Source organism: Ooceraea biroi, chromosome 4 (assembly GCF_003672135.1).
Source record: "Ooceraea biroi isolate clonal line C1 chromosome 4, Obir_v5.4, whole genome shotgun sequence".
Taxonomy (NCBI): Eukaryota; Metazoa; Arthropoda; class Insecta; order Hymenoptera; family Formicidae; genus Ooceraea; species Ooceraea biroi.
In genome coordinates, this window is record NC_039509.1 from 2,846,604 (window position 1) to 2,863,863 (window position 17,260).

At 43.5% G+C, this 17,260-nt stretch overlaps 1 protein-coding gene and 1 long non-coding RNA gene across 4 annotated transcripts in view; both read left to right on the top strand.

Annotated features, from left to right (window-relative positions):
* Positions 1-2,495: 2,495 nt before the first annotated feature.
* On the top strand, positions 2,496-3,295 carry LOC105282587 (probable salivary secreted peptide). Its single transcript, XM_011344644.1, has one exon. The coding sequence runs from the start codon at positions 2,542-2,544 to the stop codon at positions 2,938-2,940; it is 399 nt and encodes a 132-aa protein (XP_011342946.1). The 5' UTR covers positions 2,496-2,541; the 3' UTR covers positions 2,941-3,295.
* Positions 3,296-5,660: 2,365 nt separating this feature from the next.
* The window catches only part of LOC105282579, a 201,565-nt gene continuing 189,965 nt past the window's right edge, over positions 5,661-17,260 (top strand). For all 3 annotated transcript variants that reach the window (XR_002193521.2, XR_002193522.2, XR_894512.3), the window contains exons 1-2: positions 5,661-8,122; positions 12,547-12,726. This is a non-coding gene — a long non-coding RNA (uncharacterized LOC105282579). The remainder of the gene's footprint in view (positions 8,123-12,546; positions 12,727-17,260) is intronic.

Consider the following 17,260-nt stretch of genomic DNA (forward strand, 5'->3'; position numbering starts at 1 on the left):
TTTAACACCCGGGAGTACCACTCAGTCTCGTCTCTGAAAAATCTTTTTATTCTAACCGTACATTTGTATGTACTCATACATATGTACGAGCGCGGCAGCAACACAGTCGCACTTTATTGAGCGAATTTCATTTTCGTTTATAGTTACGACTATAACACTAGCTCGCAAAGTGAGAGAGAAGTATATAGTAGTCATAGAAATCTATAGGGCACATATAATTCACCATCCTCGAATATAGGAGCTAAAGTAAATTTCGAGCGATAGAGATCAATTTACAATTTACAAAATTCATGTACTTGTCATATCTTTATCCTCGAGTGATGCATAATGCAAAGATACGAATGGAATCGTCAAATCGTTAAAGCAAGATTTGTCCTTAATAACGCCATTATCATCGATCCAGTTATCTTTGAACGAGTTATACGAGCCGTCCATTTCTTAAAAAGTATCAATCCAATTTTGAAATATAATGAGCTGACATGAGAATCTGAGATATGGCTACGAAAGGATGCGATGTATCTATTTTAACGAGAATCTCAAACTCTGGCTTAAGGCACTTTTAGCATAAGGGCTCATATTTTGTACCCTTAACTTTGCCGTCGCAGTGATTTTCTCTTTTATTATTGCCATTATGCTTAAACGATCGTTCTTCTAGGTAATTTCCAGTTTTTCTTATAGTTCATCCTGCACGTATCAACCCACCGTGTGCGACATGGAGCCCATGAAGATTTTTACTTCCTTCGTGGTAACATGACATTACCGTCAGCGCTGAATTGCAACGTACGTTGCGTTCGAGAAAATGGCGTGACATATCGTATGCGACTAGGAAAGGCAAAACGACGCAAAGTGCTAACGCACATTTGAGACACGTAGGTACGTGAACTATGGGAGAAAATAATCGTCGTCAAGGGGTATGCGAGTTTCACGTCAATGAACACTACTATCCCCTGACATTTGAGTGACTTATGGTATCGATTCGAGGGGAATAGACTAGGAAATAATTATCAATAGAAAGAGTAAATGGCAAAATTACATACGTGCGATAAATGTTCTAATATTTGTATCTTTACCACTTAGCTTGATGAAAATATGAGGAAGAACAACATATTACAATTTCACTATGCCATATTGTAAAAAAATGTTAATCAAAACAGTATAAACGAGATTTGCAAGAATATAGTAAAACATTTAATTTTACTTTATGCAAAACTCTTACTGCATTATTATTTCTTTCTTTCTTTAAATTTTTCGCGCTTACATCCTGGCGAAAAAACGATGTTTTTTGACTCACATAGCTCTTACAAGGTTTTGTATATGTGTGTGTGTATATATATATATATATATATATATATATATATATAAATTACGTATTTTTATTAATATCGTATCAATGCGCAGAGAAAGTTTTGCCTCATCTCCAAAGAGACAGCGAAGCAGATTGGGAATGACATCCGACATACGTGAGTGTGTTTGCGTATGAGGAAGACGAAGGGTCGGCCTGTAATTTCTCGGACTGGTTAGTGGAGAAGCCTCGCATAGAGCAGCCGGATAGCCCGTGTCGCGTAGACTGTAGATATACGGAACGGTATCGATCCACATATTAAATATTTAATCGCAGGAAGAAGTTCAATACACGGACGAGGACGGTTGTCTTTTGAAGACAGGTCGCGAACAAACGAAAGCGAACACGACTGAAACGAGGTAGCACGCAATTCTGCCCTGTCTCCTCGGCGTTCGTCGAGAATGGGTGGACTTTCATTATTTAGAGCGCCCGGCAAAAAGTTGCGATCGTCAACATGTCGTTTCTATCGATCGCAGTTTGCCAACTTACTTGAGTGATTCAAGATTGCCTCGTTGACTTTAGAAGATAAAAAATGCTAAAAATTTCATTGAGTCGAATCATCTTAAAGAAGATATATCAATTATAAATTATTATAAATTAGACGTGTTACGTGTTAAATAAAAATAAAACACTTTGAACGCTTGCATTCGCTATGAGAAAATACATTAGTATTTTTATTAACATTATATCTGTAAAAATCTTAAAAAACATAAGTGAGCTATTGCATACATTTATTGGAAAAGAATAAAATCAATTTTTTTGCAAAATAATACTTTTGACTTTTTTTCCGAACATAATCTTCAGAATTTGTTAACACGAAATTTCTGTAAAATGCATCGACTGTTTCTTTAACAAGACTTTTCGATTTACACGTGTCAAGTTTTAAAAAATCTACAAGTTATTTTCCTATATATTTATATTACACATACCAAAAAAATGCTATAAAACGAATTCAATTTTCTAATATGATACATATAACAATCGTTATCAATTTATTGCGTAAATGTGTTTAATTTATCACGAATTTTATCGCAAATACAGCGGTATTACATATCGCTTTCAAATTAAATCAGCGCATTAATCATGATAAGATGAGAGATAAACGATGATTACATGTATTTAAGCACTGGTTGCCTGTCGTGCCGACAGAGCAACTCGAGTCTTCCTGCAGTGATTGTTTTCGAGTAAAATAAGCCAAAATGTCGGCACAGAAATACGTGATCGGACTGGCCTTCCTGGTCGCCGTTCTACTGACCATCAACGCTGTACCTGCTAGTGGCACTATCGATAATCATGCCGCCGCCGTCAACAAATCGCACCACCTGATCGTCGGCAACAGGAGGTCTGGTGACAGGCTCGTGCTTAGGCAGAACGTCCAGAAGAACCCATCTCACATTATAGTCACTTATACGAAGACATTCAATGTTTCTCGATCGGAAAACATCACTATGGTTAAGGCGCTGGATAAGATGACTAATGGCAATGGCGCTTATGCCAGTATCTTGCGAGGTGGACCTGGCTACAGCAACGTCACTATCAAGTTCAGGAGTAAGAGGAGATACGGCATCAACTTTGTCGTTGAGCTCTACGCACATTAATAACTTGATGGGAGCAACTAATATTATTCATCGAGCCAAATTATTTTAAATGAGATAGATCAATTGTAAATTATTAGAAATTAGACATTCATGTTATGTGCATTAAATGAAAATAAAAAAACCTTGAACACTAGCATTCGCTATAAAGAAATAAATTAGTATTCTAATTAACATTATGCTGTGAGAATTTTAAAGTATATATCTGAATCTGAATCTGTATGTTACATTCATCGAAATAGAATAAAATCAGCGTACAGTATTTTTGACTTTTTTTCTTAACATAATTTAACATAATTTTCTTAACATCTCTGGAATGTGAATATCTGTAAACGCGACATTAAACCGTAAAAATACATTAGTTGTTTTTTCAATTTGCATGTAAAATTTTAAAAAGTCCTATGTGTTATATCATAGTTACATGTTACATATTTATATTACACATAATACCAAAAAATGTTATAAAACAATCAATTATTTAATATGATATGACATTTAGCAATTGTCAATTTAATGTGCAAATATGTTTAATGCGGTATTTTATTGCAAATACGGCAGCATTATATATTGCTTTTAAATATATTGTTCACGCAAATACACAAGGTGAAATTACGCATTTGCTATTAAGTACGTCCGGATGTTTAGTACCAAAATATCCGCATCGCCTGCATTGCACAGTGCTCGGAAATTAAACTATGAAAATGTAGCGATAAAATTACTGTAGTGGTTCGCGCCGTCGCGTTAAAATGTGAGCGTAATTACGTTACCAATGGCTTCATAAACAAATTTCAATAAATGTGCTAACAAATTCACTGTTCTCGCAGGAGAAATGGGCGGTATCGATCGATTATCGCACGAGATGCACCACAAGCACACCGCAACGGGAAACTGCTGCGTAGTTGAGTTGAAAATGAATAAAAAATGGGTTGCAAAATCTTTTTTATACATCGACGAGGCTCTGAACTGTCGGAAAATTGTATCTAAAGAGCACTTAAAGATTCAACAGAGTCGATAAGTAGGAGCAAGATATGATCTTTCCGGGGAACCCAAAGTGAGCCGATTCCTGTAGCCTGCGGCATGGGCTTCTCTTTTTAGCGTTACAGGACTACAGCGCTAGCGTTTAAAGGAGTTTTTAGATAAGAGGACTTTAATAGCTGCAGGCGACCAAGTTACCCGCGCCGAGATCCTTGCCGGTGCGTCTTGCACCTCCCATGCAGATTTTACTATCCAAATCACGTACTCACACGAAAAGTTTTTTGTTCAGTTATCGCGTTTCTTCATTTTTCCTTATTCCGCACGTTGTTTGGCCCACTAATCAACGAGATAAAACCCGCGAGGAATTAAGTGACTTACAGTTACGCTTTAAGATGCCGTTAGCTCGCGATAACGAGAATCTCTGTTGGATTATTGCGACAGAAAGTAATTCTACCTCTAACAAATGTTTCGTTAGGCTATAAATTAGTATGCACAGATCTTTTCAAACATGTATCAGCATTGCATTAAAACAGCATAATTTATTTAGTATAATTTATATAAAAATAGTAGAATTTAAAAAGTTGAGTGTAAAATAGAAATTACAATAACATCCCAATTCATTTTAATTATTTATGCCATTCCATTTATTGCAATTTTATTATTTATTAAATGCTAGTAAGATTAATTATAAACTTTTTCGCATGCTTTTAACGAAAGCATCCCGTCCAAAGTACTCTCCAAAGTGTACTGTTGACAAAAGTACGTTTCACACATCGATCTGTTATATAGTACACTTGTACGAGAAAGTTTTTAAATAAATGACTACAATTCTCAAAAGCGTCGATATCGATCGGAAACTGTTTTCCTCTTCGGATGTTTGTATGTAATGGAATGATACACTTTAACCGGATATACAGAAGAGCAGTAAATTTTAACACTAAATGAGACTTTTCGCTGCAGCCTCGTTGTAGTTGCGGAGGATCTTTCTTTGTTGACTGAGGCATTTTGACAGTCGGTTACGTAAAGGACGTATTTCTTGAATTTACGAGGCACGAAACGAGAAAGACGCGCCTCATAATTGGTAAGACTACCGCAGATTTCCTTACGTACGCGTAGTTTCGCACGAACGGCGAAGACATTCCGGACGGAGCCGCGAAAAGCGCGGCTCTTAGTTGCGTGCCGGGCGTGTACGCGTACATACGCGCGGTAGCACCTCTCGCGAGTTTCCTCAACTTCCTGCCCCCCTGCTCGCATCCGGGTGCACTTTAATGAGATGGCCGGGTGCCGCCGTTAAAAATATTTTTCTCGCATTCATCTGGAGAAGATAGCGCGCCAGACAGAAGGTCTTTCGTGTGCATACGTGTGTTTCACGCGTTAGGCAGTCGAGCACCCCCTGCGCCGAGGGTGCAACGGCGGTGCACCGGCGGAGGAGGTGAAGAGGCCGGTACGCTCGACTCGGCTCGCTCTCGCTCTTCTTCCTTCCCCTCGCGGAAGTCTACGCTCGCGGGGGGTGCTTTTACCGCCTCGCAGATAGCACCGGTAAGTATATACGTTCTTGGCGCTTGCGCACGTAGTACACTTTCTCTCTTTCTCTCTCACCCTTCGTCCCTTTCTCCGTTGCTCTCTCTGCTCGGCGCCACGGCAAGCACTATCGCGCGCCGATTCCTTTCTCCCTCGCGCACACCACCCGATGAGGAGCGAGACGGCACGAGTGCACCGGCGAGCGAGACCGCGCGGGCGCGAGGAAGACGCGACGAGGGGCTCGACGGAGAGCGAACAAGCCGGCGCGATCGAGGGAGAGAACGCGCGAGGCACGAGGGAGAAGGAGTGAGAGAGCCGGAGCGTTGCGTGGGGAGCGATCGCAGCTCGTCATTCGAAGCCCGCCAACGGACGAGCGAGCAGCCACGGAACGGGACCGCGATTGAGGGAACCCACGCGATTCTCGCGGTACGAAAAGGAAGAAACGAAAGAGAGAGAGATAAGGGAGCAACACGCGATCGGTGTAGCGGCTGAGCGAGGAGAGTAAGTTACGCGGGAGAGGAGTTTACGATCGCGCTCGCTCGCTCGCCGAGAGGGAATTCCGCGGGGTTGTAAGTTCGCTCGTCGTGACATTCGCGCGTTCGGTCTTCGGTCGAGTCGAACGAAGCGCTCGGTTCGCGCTTCGGTCAGCTTCGGTCGCGATCGGATCGGCTGCAGTGCCCGCCGCGGTGCAAGTCTCGCGTGTTTTCGATAGCGGAAAGAGGAAAGAGAAAGAGGAAGAAAGTGTGAGAGATAGTGGGGAATGCATTGACAGAACAAGTGAGAAAGAAATCGGTAGGGAAGGATAGCAAGAGAGAAAGAGAAGGAGAGAGAGAGAGAGAGTAAAAGAGGTGCTGACGACGAGGTGGTGGAAGCAAAACGAAATTGTTGACAGTGATAAAAAGTGACTCGTATCCCGCGCCTCAGGATATCGTCGACCCACGCTCGATTCGTCCTGATATATCGTCAAGGTCGGAGCACGAGGATTGACTGGAACAATATATCGGAGAGCCTACGGCGAGACACCGAGGAGGACGAAGGGAAGAACGGGAGAGAAACACGAGGAGTGAAAGAAATTGTCCTGTGAGAATCGCTCTTACGCGTTTTTCGCGCGTGCGGTGATATCTGTGTGTGTGCGCGAAGATTTTCGTGTCGCGAGCACCTGTCGAGGATCCTGCTTCGAGAATCGGTGTACCGCGACGAGAAAGTGGAACGCATCCCCGTTGCACTTTCGGAGTGATCAAGTGTCGCGTCAGCTAGCTGGCTCTACCGCCCAATTCGCAGCGGCCGAATTCTCGCGTGTGTGCGCGCGCGCGCGCGCGTCGTACCTCGACGTATCGCTGAATTCGCCGAAATTCGGAGCGCTATTGTTTCGGGCTCCCGCGAAGCTCGCCGTTAAGTGCGCACAGGTTCGGGCCAACCATCTCATCGCAGCTGCGAGTGTTCCCGCTGCACTTGGTACGCACGTACGTGCACTTGGCGCGACGAGCGTACCGAAAACCGCACCGACTCGCTCGCTCGTCGCCGTTGCTCTCGCGATCGCACGCGATTTACGGAGACGAATTGAGAAACAGGCCTGCTCCATCGCGCGCGAGGAAGCAACCGCCAACTTTGATTTGCTGAAAGCTGATTCGCCAGTCCCACTTGCGGCTAACGTCACGGCTAACGACGAACTGGGACGACGAGGAACCGCGGCTAACTTCCGACTGACCACGGCGGTGTCGGAAGGAAGTCGCTTACTTTGCTCGCGAAGGCGAGAATAATCGCGCATCCCGGTCGAGGTTGCCGCTGGTGTGTTCTCTCTCGGAAAACAATCGGAGCGGCACGGGGATTGACGATCGAGGGACGCACAAGTGAGAACCGCTACCGGAAAGGATACGCGAAGTTGCGATACACTGTGCGCGGGAGGTAAGTGAATTAGTCGCGAGTGTGCCGTCGATCTTACGTGACATTCTCGCATGTCGTGTATTTAACATTCGATCAGTGTTCTTTTCTCGCGAGTGACGGAAGAAGAACGGAGGAACGACAGATCAGTGCGAGCGGAAGGAAGGCATTGCATCGTTGTGTGCATCGTCCTTACGCCTCCATTGTTGTGTCGCGTAAAGTGAGGCTGCCGCGATATATATATATATATATCGATCTCGCATTCCGTAACGACAGCGCCGTGACGATCTCGATTAGACGAGCACTTCAGTCGGCCGGTTTCGCCCTCGCGAACGTGAACCGCTCCAACGGTCATCTCGCATACAGTGATACATACATATATACGCGTTATTGTGTGCCCGCGTGCGCGTTCCCCCGTGCGTTCACAGGCTGACGATCGACGTGCATCCGTCGATCGATCGCGCGCGCGGTCAATTCGGTGAATCGGAGTTCCCGGAGTGCGTTCACACCTGCTCACGAGCGGGACGTGATTCGCGCGCGACAGCACTGACGCATCCGTGATCATCCGCGAGTACCGGCGCGAGTATCGCATCATCGCCGGAAAAACACCGCTGTTTTCCGAGCACGTAAGCGTAAACGCGCGATCGCTCTTTCGCCGGTCCTGCTCACGATTTATTTCGGATCGGACGCGGTCGCGTCGCGCCGGCAGCCTCCGTACGTTCGTTCGCTCGTCTCGGGAAAGTCAAGCCCCGGGCCGGTGCTCACGTGACGAAGGTGCAGACGCTGCCTCCTCGGTCACTCGGAACAAGTAAGTATGCAGCTGTGTACGTTTACCCGAAGCCACGTACAAGGGACCTGCGATCGCCCAATTTCCCTTCAGCTAGAAATTATTTTCCGGATTTCCGGAAATGATGCAGTTCCTTGTTTGAAATTAATCGTCGGGATTTTTTTTATTTTAGTTGACGTTATGTATGCATGGTAGATCGAAGTACGTACCAAATTTGTCAAGAAAAATTCAAGAACAATTGCATTAATTAAATAAGCGAGCTTTCGACACACATTCTTCGCTTCAAAGCGTAATTCGGAATTTGTTAATTTTGTATGCCGTAACGTTTCGTGATCGCTGATGTTTGTGATTGAAATTTGTAGTTTTATCACTTTGTCTGTGCGTTGCTGCGGTTGGAAGTATATTCGGCGAGTCTGAGGACAGCTCGCGCGTACAGAATCCGCGAACCGTTCGCTAAGCCGTGAAACTATTGTTTTATCTTGGATAGTTTTTTCTGTATTTTTCATGCTCCCAAAATTTCTGACTCCATTTTTTAGCGGCTTATCGAGTGTTAACGTTCGCGTGCGCGCACTCGACTTTGGCGATTCTCAAAAGTTACATGCATTTCACAACATCGTACTGCTGTAATTATGTTGTGCAGTTTTAACCGAGTTTGTGTGACACGTTAATGAGAGAATGACGACATAATTAGAGGCACGTTAAAATCGCGGGGAAGTTAACACGCACAAAAATGTGCACGCTATCAAAATTTTGTATCCAATAACTAATTAGCAGCCTCGACAAACTCTCGCAGCACAAGTTCAACATTGGCTTAATGCAATTCACGCGACCGTGACGAGCTGTGCGTTACGCGTTAGCGTACACGTGCACGCAGCCGGCGAGTATGTTTACACTTGGTTTCATTCATAACAAATCGCACGTTGCCATTCATTAAGCTATATTTTCGGCAACACGTCGGGATTGAAACTTTCGAACGAAACAAGCTTCGTAGTTTGCGGGATAATCTCGCGCCTGTTATGAGAGCAATAAATTTGCACAGTTCGCGGTTATTGCCTAACTTGGAGCATTTTGTCGCATTTTGTGGTAAAGTAGCAAAAGTATTAGCTATTGCTATTAAAGGATTTATTTCTTTGATATTATGTGCATATAGATTTACATTACATACAATAATTATCGCTAAATATGTGTGCGCAATAATTAAATAAAATGATATACATATTTATAATTGTGTTGTCAAGTTAAACATATTATCTCATCTTTCTATTAACTTCAATAACGTGATTTGATTTATACATTTTACTTCAATACTGAATTATATCGTAAAAAAATGGGAGAATTAATTTCTTTGCATCAAGATATAATTTTTCAATCGTCTCATGTTTGAACTTTTATATTTATATTTCTTTTATGTTTAAAGTTTTTTAGAGTATTCTCTATCACTTATTCATATAATTTAAAATAATATTTATATTTTATAAGAGTAATACGTTTTCTAATTGGAAAATTATACTAACGTGAGTGACCAAGTAGGGTCTTGATTTTTGCGTCTGCTTATAATTATCATTGAATCAAAAAACTTAGAGATAGGCTTTCCGGCCCAGCGTGTGCAATTACAAGTGTGACTTAATTAAAGCCTGAGACACTTAATTGCGAAATACAGGTTTCCAACGAAAGTATATATAATCTCGCCAAGATCTCCGGTATGTTATCAGTGTGAATCCGGTATGAATGAAATACTCGCATGATCCGCAAGTAATCTCCTACATCAGATTGACTCTCTTCACGAATCTTCATATATTGGTAGTGAGACATAAGAAAGAATGATTACACACCGTGATATTTCTTTTTCTCGAACGGCAATCACGACGATTTGTAATGACGAATTCCGGAAACGTTCCGGGGCGATTTATCACGTTTGGCCATCCTGTCGTTCGCGCTTTAACGGATGACTTTCGGTTTCAATTAAAACACAAATTCGCGTCGCTGCGGGGGATCCACGGTTTTGCCAAGCGACGCAGCAAATTGACGCGAAGTCGAAACTCGCCGAGCGTGCTGCTTCGTGGCGAGTACGGTACGGTCGTCGAAGGGAAAATAGGAAGGGTACGAGTAGAAGCAAAACGGTGAGAACGGAAAGGAGGTTGTGTCGAGAGGGAAGTGCCGGTTAGAAAGAGAGAGAAAGAGAGAAAGGGAAAGGGACGAAACGAGCGAGAATCGAGCAGAAAGGAGATGAGAGGATCAACCTGCTCCGTTGCTGACAGGACAGCGAGCTATCCAACAGCTCGGTGGCCCTTTAATGGCCCTCTTCTTCAGCGGATATACACCGTTTTATGCTTTATTCCGGCTGCCACCACACGGACATACCGTGCGCCGCACGTTTCACTCTCGTTCTCTTCCGCCTCGCCTCGTAAACGCGTCTTTCGCGTGAACACGTTTTGCGTCGCTTCCGAGATCGCACGCCGAGCTACGGCCCTGAAAGCAGGTGACTCTGTATAAAACAAGATTGGCTCCATGGGGGGCTCCTTGCTATGCAGCGAAGGACAAGGCACGTTGCTTCGCGCTGCATAGCCTCTCTCCTTGGAGGAGGTCTAGAACTCATTCCTCAGGTTGCTCGCGCGTACAATAAAGGATAGTTTTGCTGTTTCGTGTGCTTTCCTGCTGAATTATTGTTGCATATTTTGTTATAAACTTTAGTAGGAACTTTATGTAGCACACCGAGAATGCACAACGACTATGGGAAAATGTAAATTTCATATGAATTGTTCGCTTCTGACGGTACATTAATATGATAATAAAATAACCGTTTTATTTTTAAAATACATTAGCATATAAAATATAAATTATATGAATGCAGGAAGTGTAAAAAGATCTGTTAATTTGTTGTCATCCCGATGCTGCGAAACAGTTTATATCTCCCATGAGATTGAGGATCGATATTACATCGATATTCAGTTTTTTCGAATTGCTCATTCGTGGGCGGCGATCTCGCAGTACCGACACTTTTTACCCCGAGGATATGGGGCAGAAAGGACAGGTGGGCGGGGACTAAATTGAGCGCGGTTAATGTAAAAAAGAAGGAAAGGCCGCGCGGTGACAGTTGGCTGTTTTACCGCGAACTGTCGTGGCTAGACCAGACGTGACTGCAATAACTGCATCGCAACACCCGCAACGCCGGGTTCGTTGCTGCCGGCTGCCTTGGCTCAGGCTGGTGATTCCACTTCGTATATATTATACGGTATATCGACAATTGCAGAGTATCGCAGACGGCTTTTACGCACTCCTCCTATGAAACTTGACGGCGCTGTCTCTCCATCCTCTTCATTCTTTTCTCCCGCATCGGCGGTTTCACTTCCGCGTTGTGCAATCGATAAATCCATTAAGATTCTCTTTCCGCAAGACGTCGAAGACGTGACTGCGCTGAACATATCCGATAGCCATGTGATCGTCATCTATCATTCTATCCTACCGCACGCGTGCTTTCTGCAGCTTCTAATTCGAATGACGCTTATGTATTCATTATTCTCTCCGACATCTGTGCATTCCCGTAACAATGCAAAAGGATAAGCCTAGATTATATATAATTACCAGATAGATAATGCATTGTACCGTGCACGTGCAAGGTGGCCTCTCGTTCGTGTACTTTTGAGAGAGAGCCCCTTTATTCTGGACTTATTTTCTATTCATTCTATAATCTAGTCAGTCTCTCGGGTGTATCCTCCTCCCCTTATTGTTGCCTTTTTACGCATGAAAGGTCGTCTTAACGATATTTCTACCGTCTTCTGCTATCGATGAAGGTGCGCTATTCGAACAGCTGGGATATTACGGGATAATGTATGATTTATCAGAGCGCGTGCGATGGAAAATCTAGGAAGCTACAGCTGGCATGGATAAGATCTCGCTTTTGTCCATTTGCTCTATGCAATACGCATTGCTAAGCGGAGGTTAACACTCCCCTAAAAGGGACGAGCGTACGATAGTAGAAATTAAGTCCAGGATTCTTCGTTACGTACAAGTCCACGTAGCTTTTACTCTTCTTTTATTGCCAGCACTAGAATCTCCTACGCTCCTGAATAGTCGAGAAATAATCTTCCTTGAATCGTTAATTAGCTCGAATTCTCGGATTCTAATTACACATACAGCTTACAGCTTTATTTAAGCAAAGTACTTATTTCGTATCTGCATCGAAAGAACGTCGGTTTTCCATGGGAAAAAAAATTTCTACCACAGTGATGCATATATTAAATGCGTCTATCGACTCTGCCAGCCTAAAGTAGTTACATCGTGCTAGGCGTTATAGTTAAATGAGAGAAAATTTACGCAAACCTCGAATATGTGAGTCTCGCGTGCGCGCGTGGCTATAAATAATAATGCGTTATTTCTTACGAACACGTCCGTGGAAGCTATCGTGAATGATCAGTCCATTAATCATAATCCGTCTTGCAACGCAGGTGACCGACAGGACACACGTTTTTCTCGTGGAAGCGGTACGCAAACGGCCTCAAGATTCAGCTCGACGTCATGCCGTGGTTCATCCTATTTCTCCTGCTGCTGGCCGTGATGGAGGCCTTCCCTCGGGAGGCCACCTGTTCCCGCCTGCCGGACATCTACTGGAACTCCACCAATCCAATGTAAGTCAGTACCATACACTTTTGTTCTTTCTCTCTTGCCGCATCTCTTCCGCGTAATTATCTTTTATCACGCTGGACCCTTGGATCACAGGCTTGCGCGCGCCAGCTCCGGTCGGTTTAGAAACGCCGCGCGCGAAGCACGCTACTTTACGAGCGAGCTCGTGTATATCCGAGCCGCTTGACTTCGTAGGCGGATACCTGGCGCGAGTATCTTCTTTGTTCCGTAATCGTAAGAACCGCGGGGAGACAGTAAGGCGCTCTTTAAATATGTACACGAGAATTGCGACGCGGCGTTGCAGCGGAGCATGAGAGGCAAAAGCTACTTGCGCCGTGAGATAATATCGTAATATTACTATAAAGCTCCCCACGATGACCGCTGCGCGTTTGCAATCGGTGCCAGGCATAAACAACGACATAAAAGAGGACTTAATACCCGGAAATCGGCGGCGGTGGTAACTTTTTCGTGCAAGCATTCCCCGAGAGCGCGCGCGGGAGTCTATCGCGCAATATTCCCGCGCCATGCATTTTGGATGCACGCAGATTTGCGGATGCGACAAATCTCGCCGGGTTTTGTCCGGCGGCTTTACCCCGGCGCGGCCGAAAATAATTTTTTGCGCGTTAATCGAGAGTGCTATGTTATCACGGAGATTATGAATATGCATAGGCGTTCCGTGAAAATGACGCTAAAACTCTGGCGCACGATAATTAGAGAGCTTTCGGGTAAACGGGAGTACATATCGCGATTTCACGGTCCGAGTATACGAAAATACCATGCGCAGTTACGTTTATCGCGGGCGTCGCGTTTCGTTAGTAAGGACATATTTTCGTTCTGAAAACGGTATCCTCAAAGAATGCAAGCTCCATTTAATCTCATCCGAGATATTACCGTGAATGTCCTTGTTCCGGATGGGAGACGACCGTGCTTCCATGCTGAAACATTCCGCGGATAGTAACGCCTACTTGTGCATGAAGATCGAGTTTCATTTGCGAGTGCATTGCGCAACCGTTCTTGTAGTTTGCGTTCTTCGGCAATGGTTTTGCTCGGTTTTAATTTGCCGTGTATTAGATTCGGTTAGATACGCGCGGAAAATCACAATTATTCTTAATTCCTGATACTTATTGAATTATCGATTAAACCTTAGAGCCTTCGCATGCTTCAGTGAGATCGCGCGTTTCATTGAAAGTTGGCGTGTTTCATGTCCATTGAACGCAAGTTGCTTCATGCAGGTCGACAACTTCCGATGTACTTTTTTATATCCACGCGGCTATAGTAGTCACTGTATATATATATTAGATCAATATAACCCGTTTACTGTCGCACGATGCTTATTTTTACTCGTGCATGATCTATTCCTAACATGTCTATTTTATGAGATATACAGTTGACGGAGAAGTGAGCGAAATATTTATACTTACATTTTGTCGTGCGTGTGTTAAGATTCTATTAATAGCTCACGATGAAAATTCGTGTGATTAGGAAAAGGATGAAATTAGTCTACTGTGGTATTGACTCTTTATATTCGCTCTGAGGCAATTTTCTCCCGTTTCTTATATTTATCTCCGTAGAAATCTAGTGATCAAATATTGATTTATTTTTACTGAAGTTTTTAAAAAAGTTTTATTGTTAGTTTGATTAATAATGTAAATTTTTAATAGTCAAAATAATTTCTACACTTTATCGTTGTACGATATTAGTTCAAAGAAAATGTATTATATTTCACATTACACATGTGAATCTTAAAAAACAGCTGGAAAATGTAAAATGCATATCTTGTTCTACATTAAAGTTCAAAAATAACTCTGGTTCTAGTGAGGTTATTTAAACCGATTTTATTGAATAACATGATTTTCTAACTACATCAAGTCTCGTTTAAATGATACTCAGGAGATAATTTAAATATATTTTATCTTTGACAGTCGTTCGTGAAATCAGAGCTGTGACCTACTACTAAAATGCATGTACTTGGAAACACAATTTAAAGACAAAATTGGATATTTCATATTTGAACAAAATATCGATATATTTTATCGAATTTATTAGGAAAATTGTTGAGAAATGTAATCAATCAATTTGAAACTAAAATCACTTATATCGCGAATACATGAATATTGAGATAAAATCGGTTTCTGCGTTTGTTCATGACATATTCATCTTGACAAATGCTTCTGCATTTCCTATCCAAAACCATACTGCATACGTGCTCATGTGCGTGCGTATTTTCGTTCCTTCCTGTCCTCTTTTGTTTTTTGTTCTTCGGAGGATGCGCGGAGGAAAGCGAGGCGAAATTGAAAGGCCAATGAGAAACGTCCAGCGCGTTAACGCCCCTGCCGGCTTCGGGGTATACGTGCATTGCTGCGGGCGATTCTGCGAGGTCGAGCATTATAAATGTACACCGGGTGAGCCAAGTCGAAGCACCAAAATCGATTTATCCGGTCGCGTTTTGCGCGCGCGAGGGTCAAGTGCATCGTGCGCTCACTCGTTCTCTCTGTCTCTCTTTCTCGCGCGCGCAATCGTGCGCGCAAACGTCTATCTGTCTATCAATACGGGCAGTAACGCGTCGCAAGTGGCGGAGCGACGGAATTTTACAAGCATTAAATTCGACTCGACGTCGAGGAGCGAAGATCGATCTATTCTCGAGTTTCGCCGGGTGGTTGACTAATGCAGCGGAAGGGCCGATGGTGAAGGGCGCGGGGACGAGGAGCGAGTTCGGTTAACAGGCAAAAACCGAATTCGTCGTCGACGCAGGATCGAATGTCGAGCATTGTCGGATTTTATCGGGTATACCTGTCTACGAGGGTATACCGATGATATCTTCCATGGCCTAGTTGCGCATCTCTGCACTGTTCACGCACGTATCATTGTCGCAAGATAACAATGGTAACTTTTCCCAATCTGATTAGACATTAGATGAACATCTAGCTTTCGCTGACCTCAGAAGAAAACATCGAGCCACTTTACGTCAATGACTTTTCGTTTTCTTCTTTTTTACGTTACTACGAATTATTTGTTATTTCAAAGTGTAGGAAGTATGTATTTGTAATTACGTTAGCAGGTAATTATACGCTTAAATTTGCTTGTAAATTCGCTTACGATAAGAACACAACTGTGTTGCGTGCTTCGTCTTTGATCGCCGCTTTTCCAATAAACTTCAGCTCGCTCGTGCTCGCACACTCGTACGCGAGTGACTCCTATCGTCGCGTTTGCGTCGCATTTTCGCGAATGCCAGTGGCCCGATAAGAATGCGCGTGCATGTCGGAGATCGATAGCGGCGGAATCACGGAATCGAGAACCGAGAACCGTCGAGGGCGGGTACCCGTTTCCGCACGACAAATTCAGATCTTGGCGGTAATCGACCTGGAGAAGGTATATCTCGACAAACCTTTGGGTACGCTTAAGAACTCGGCATAAAGAATTCGGGGAGAAACACTTTAAGAGGGAAAGCGAGAGAGAGGGAGAATAATTGCAACCGGTTGTGAGCTTATAATTCAGTTTGAGATTTTTCGTGAAAACCGTGCTATTCGCGGAGTCGCCGTCGACTTCTTCGGACGCGATCGCGATGGAAGATGTCCTCGGTGAAAACCCGGGGACCTCTTACCGACATCTTCGTTCGAGGAAATTGACTCTCGACGATCGACTCCCACCATCCGTACGCGATATTCGTGTAGACGAAGGCAGCAAACTGTGAAGATACTATTGCGGGTACGCGTATAGGTGTCCGATGTACGTATACACGCGGAAGAGTGTACGTATCCTCATCGAAACACATCGAGTGCAGTTTTATTCGTCGTAAATCGGGGAAAGATCGACTTCATTCTTCAAGGCGCACTCAACACCGGCTCCTGCGACACGTCGTATCTACGGTTTCATCGCAGTCGCCCGAGAATTCGCTGACATGCATGCACCACGTGTCGGTTCGTAACAAAGGTTGATGATTGAAAACTTGCATCTTGGCTGGCGTGATTTCTTGCACTGTATTGCGGTGTGCTATATTTCAAAGTTATTTCAAGAGATACGTGAAACCTGAAATTAAGATTTTTAACCGTTTGCACAAAAGTATCTTTTCTTCTCGATACTTATATTCCTTCCGTTTATTACAATGTTGTTTTTAATTCCGATTGCTCTCTTCTTAAAATTCCATAGATATATTTAACAATTAAACATATGCTATTGACATCTATAATATATCTATTGATATATAATATTTGTCTAATAAACTCGTCTATCAGGATCACTATATCTTATTAAAAGACACCTTATCAATTTTTTGATTCTCACAACTCTTCAACAGTGCATTATTCATCACTCGGTAACTTTATCACAGATGTAATCCTTCACTTCCTCTCTCTCTCTCTCTCTCTCTTCTAACGATCTTTAAACGTAAAAAGTCACCAACCATCGAGTATCCATGATTTATGTATCCACTTGTACCGATATATACCATCTATATACTTGGATCGATTTGAACCATGTTCTCGACGCTTTCGACGCGACCTGTGGTAGCTCGTTAATAGACGACGAGAAGTACTGCCGACG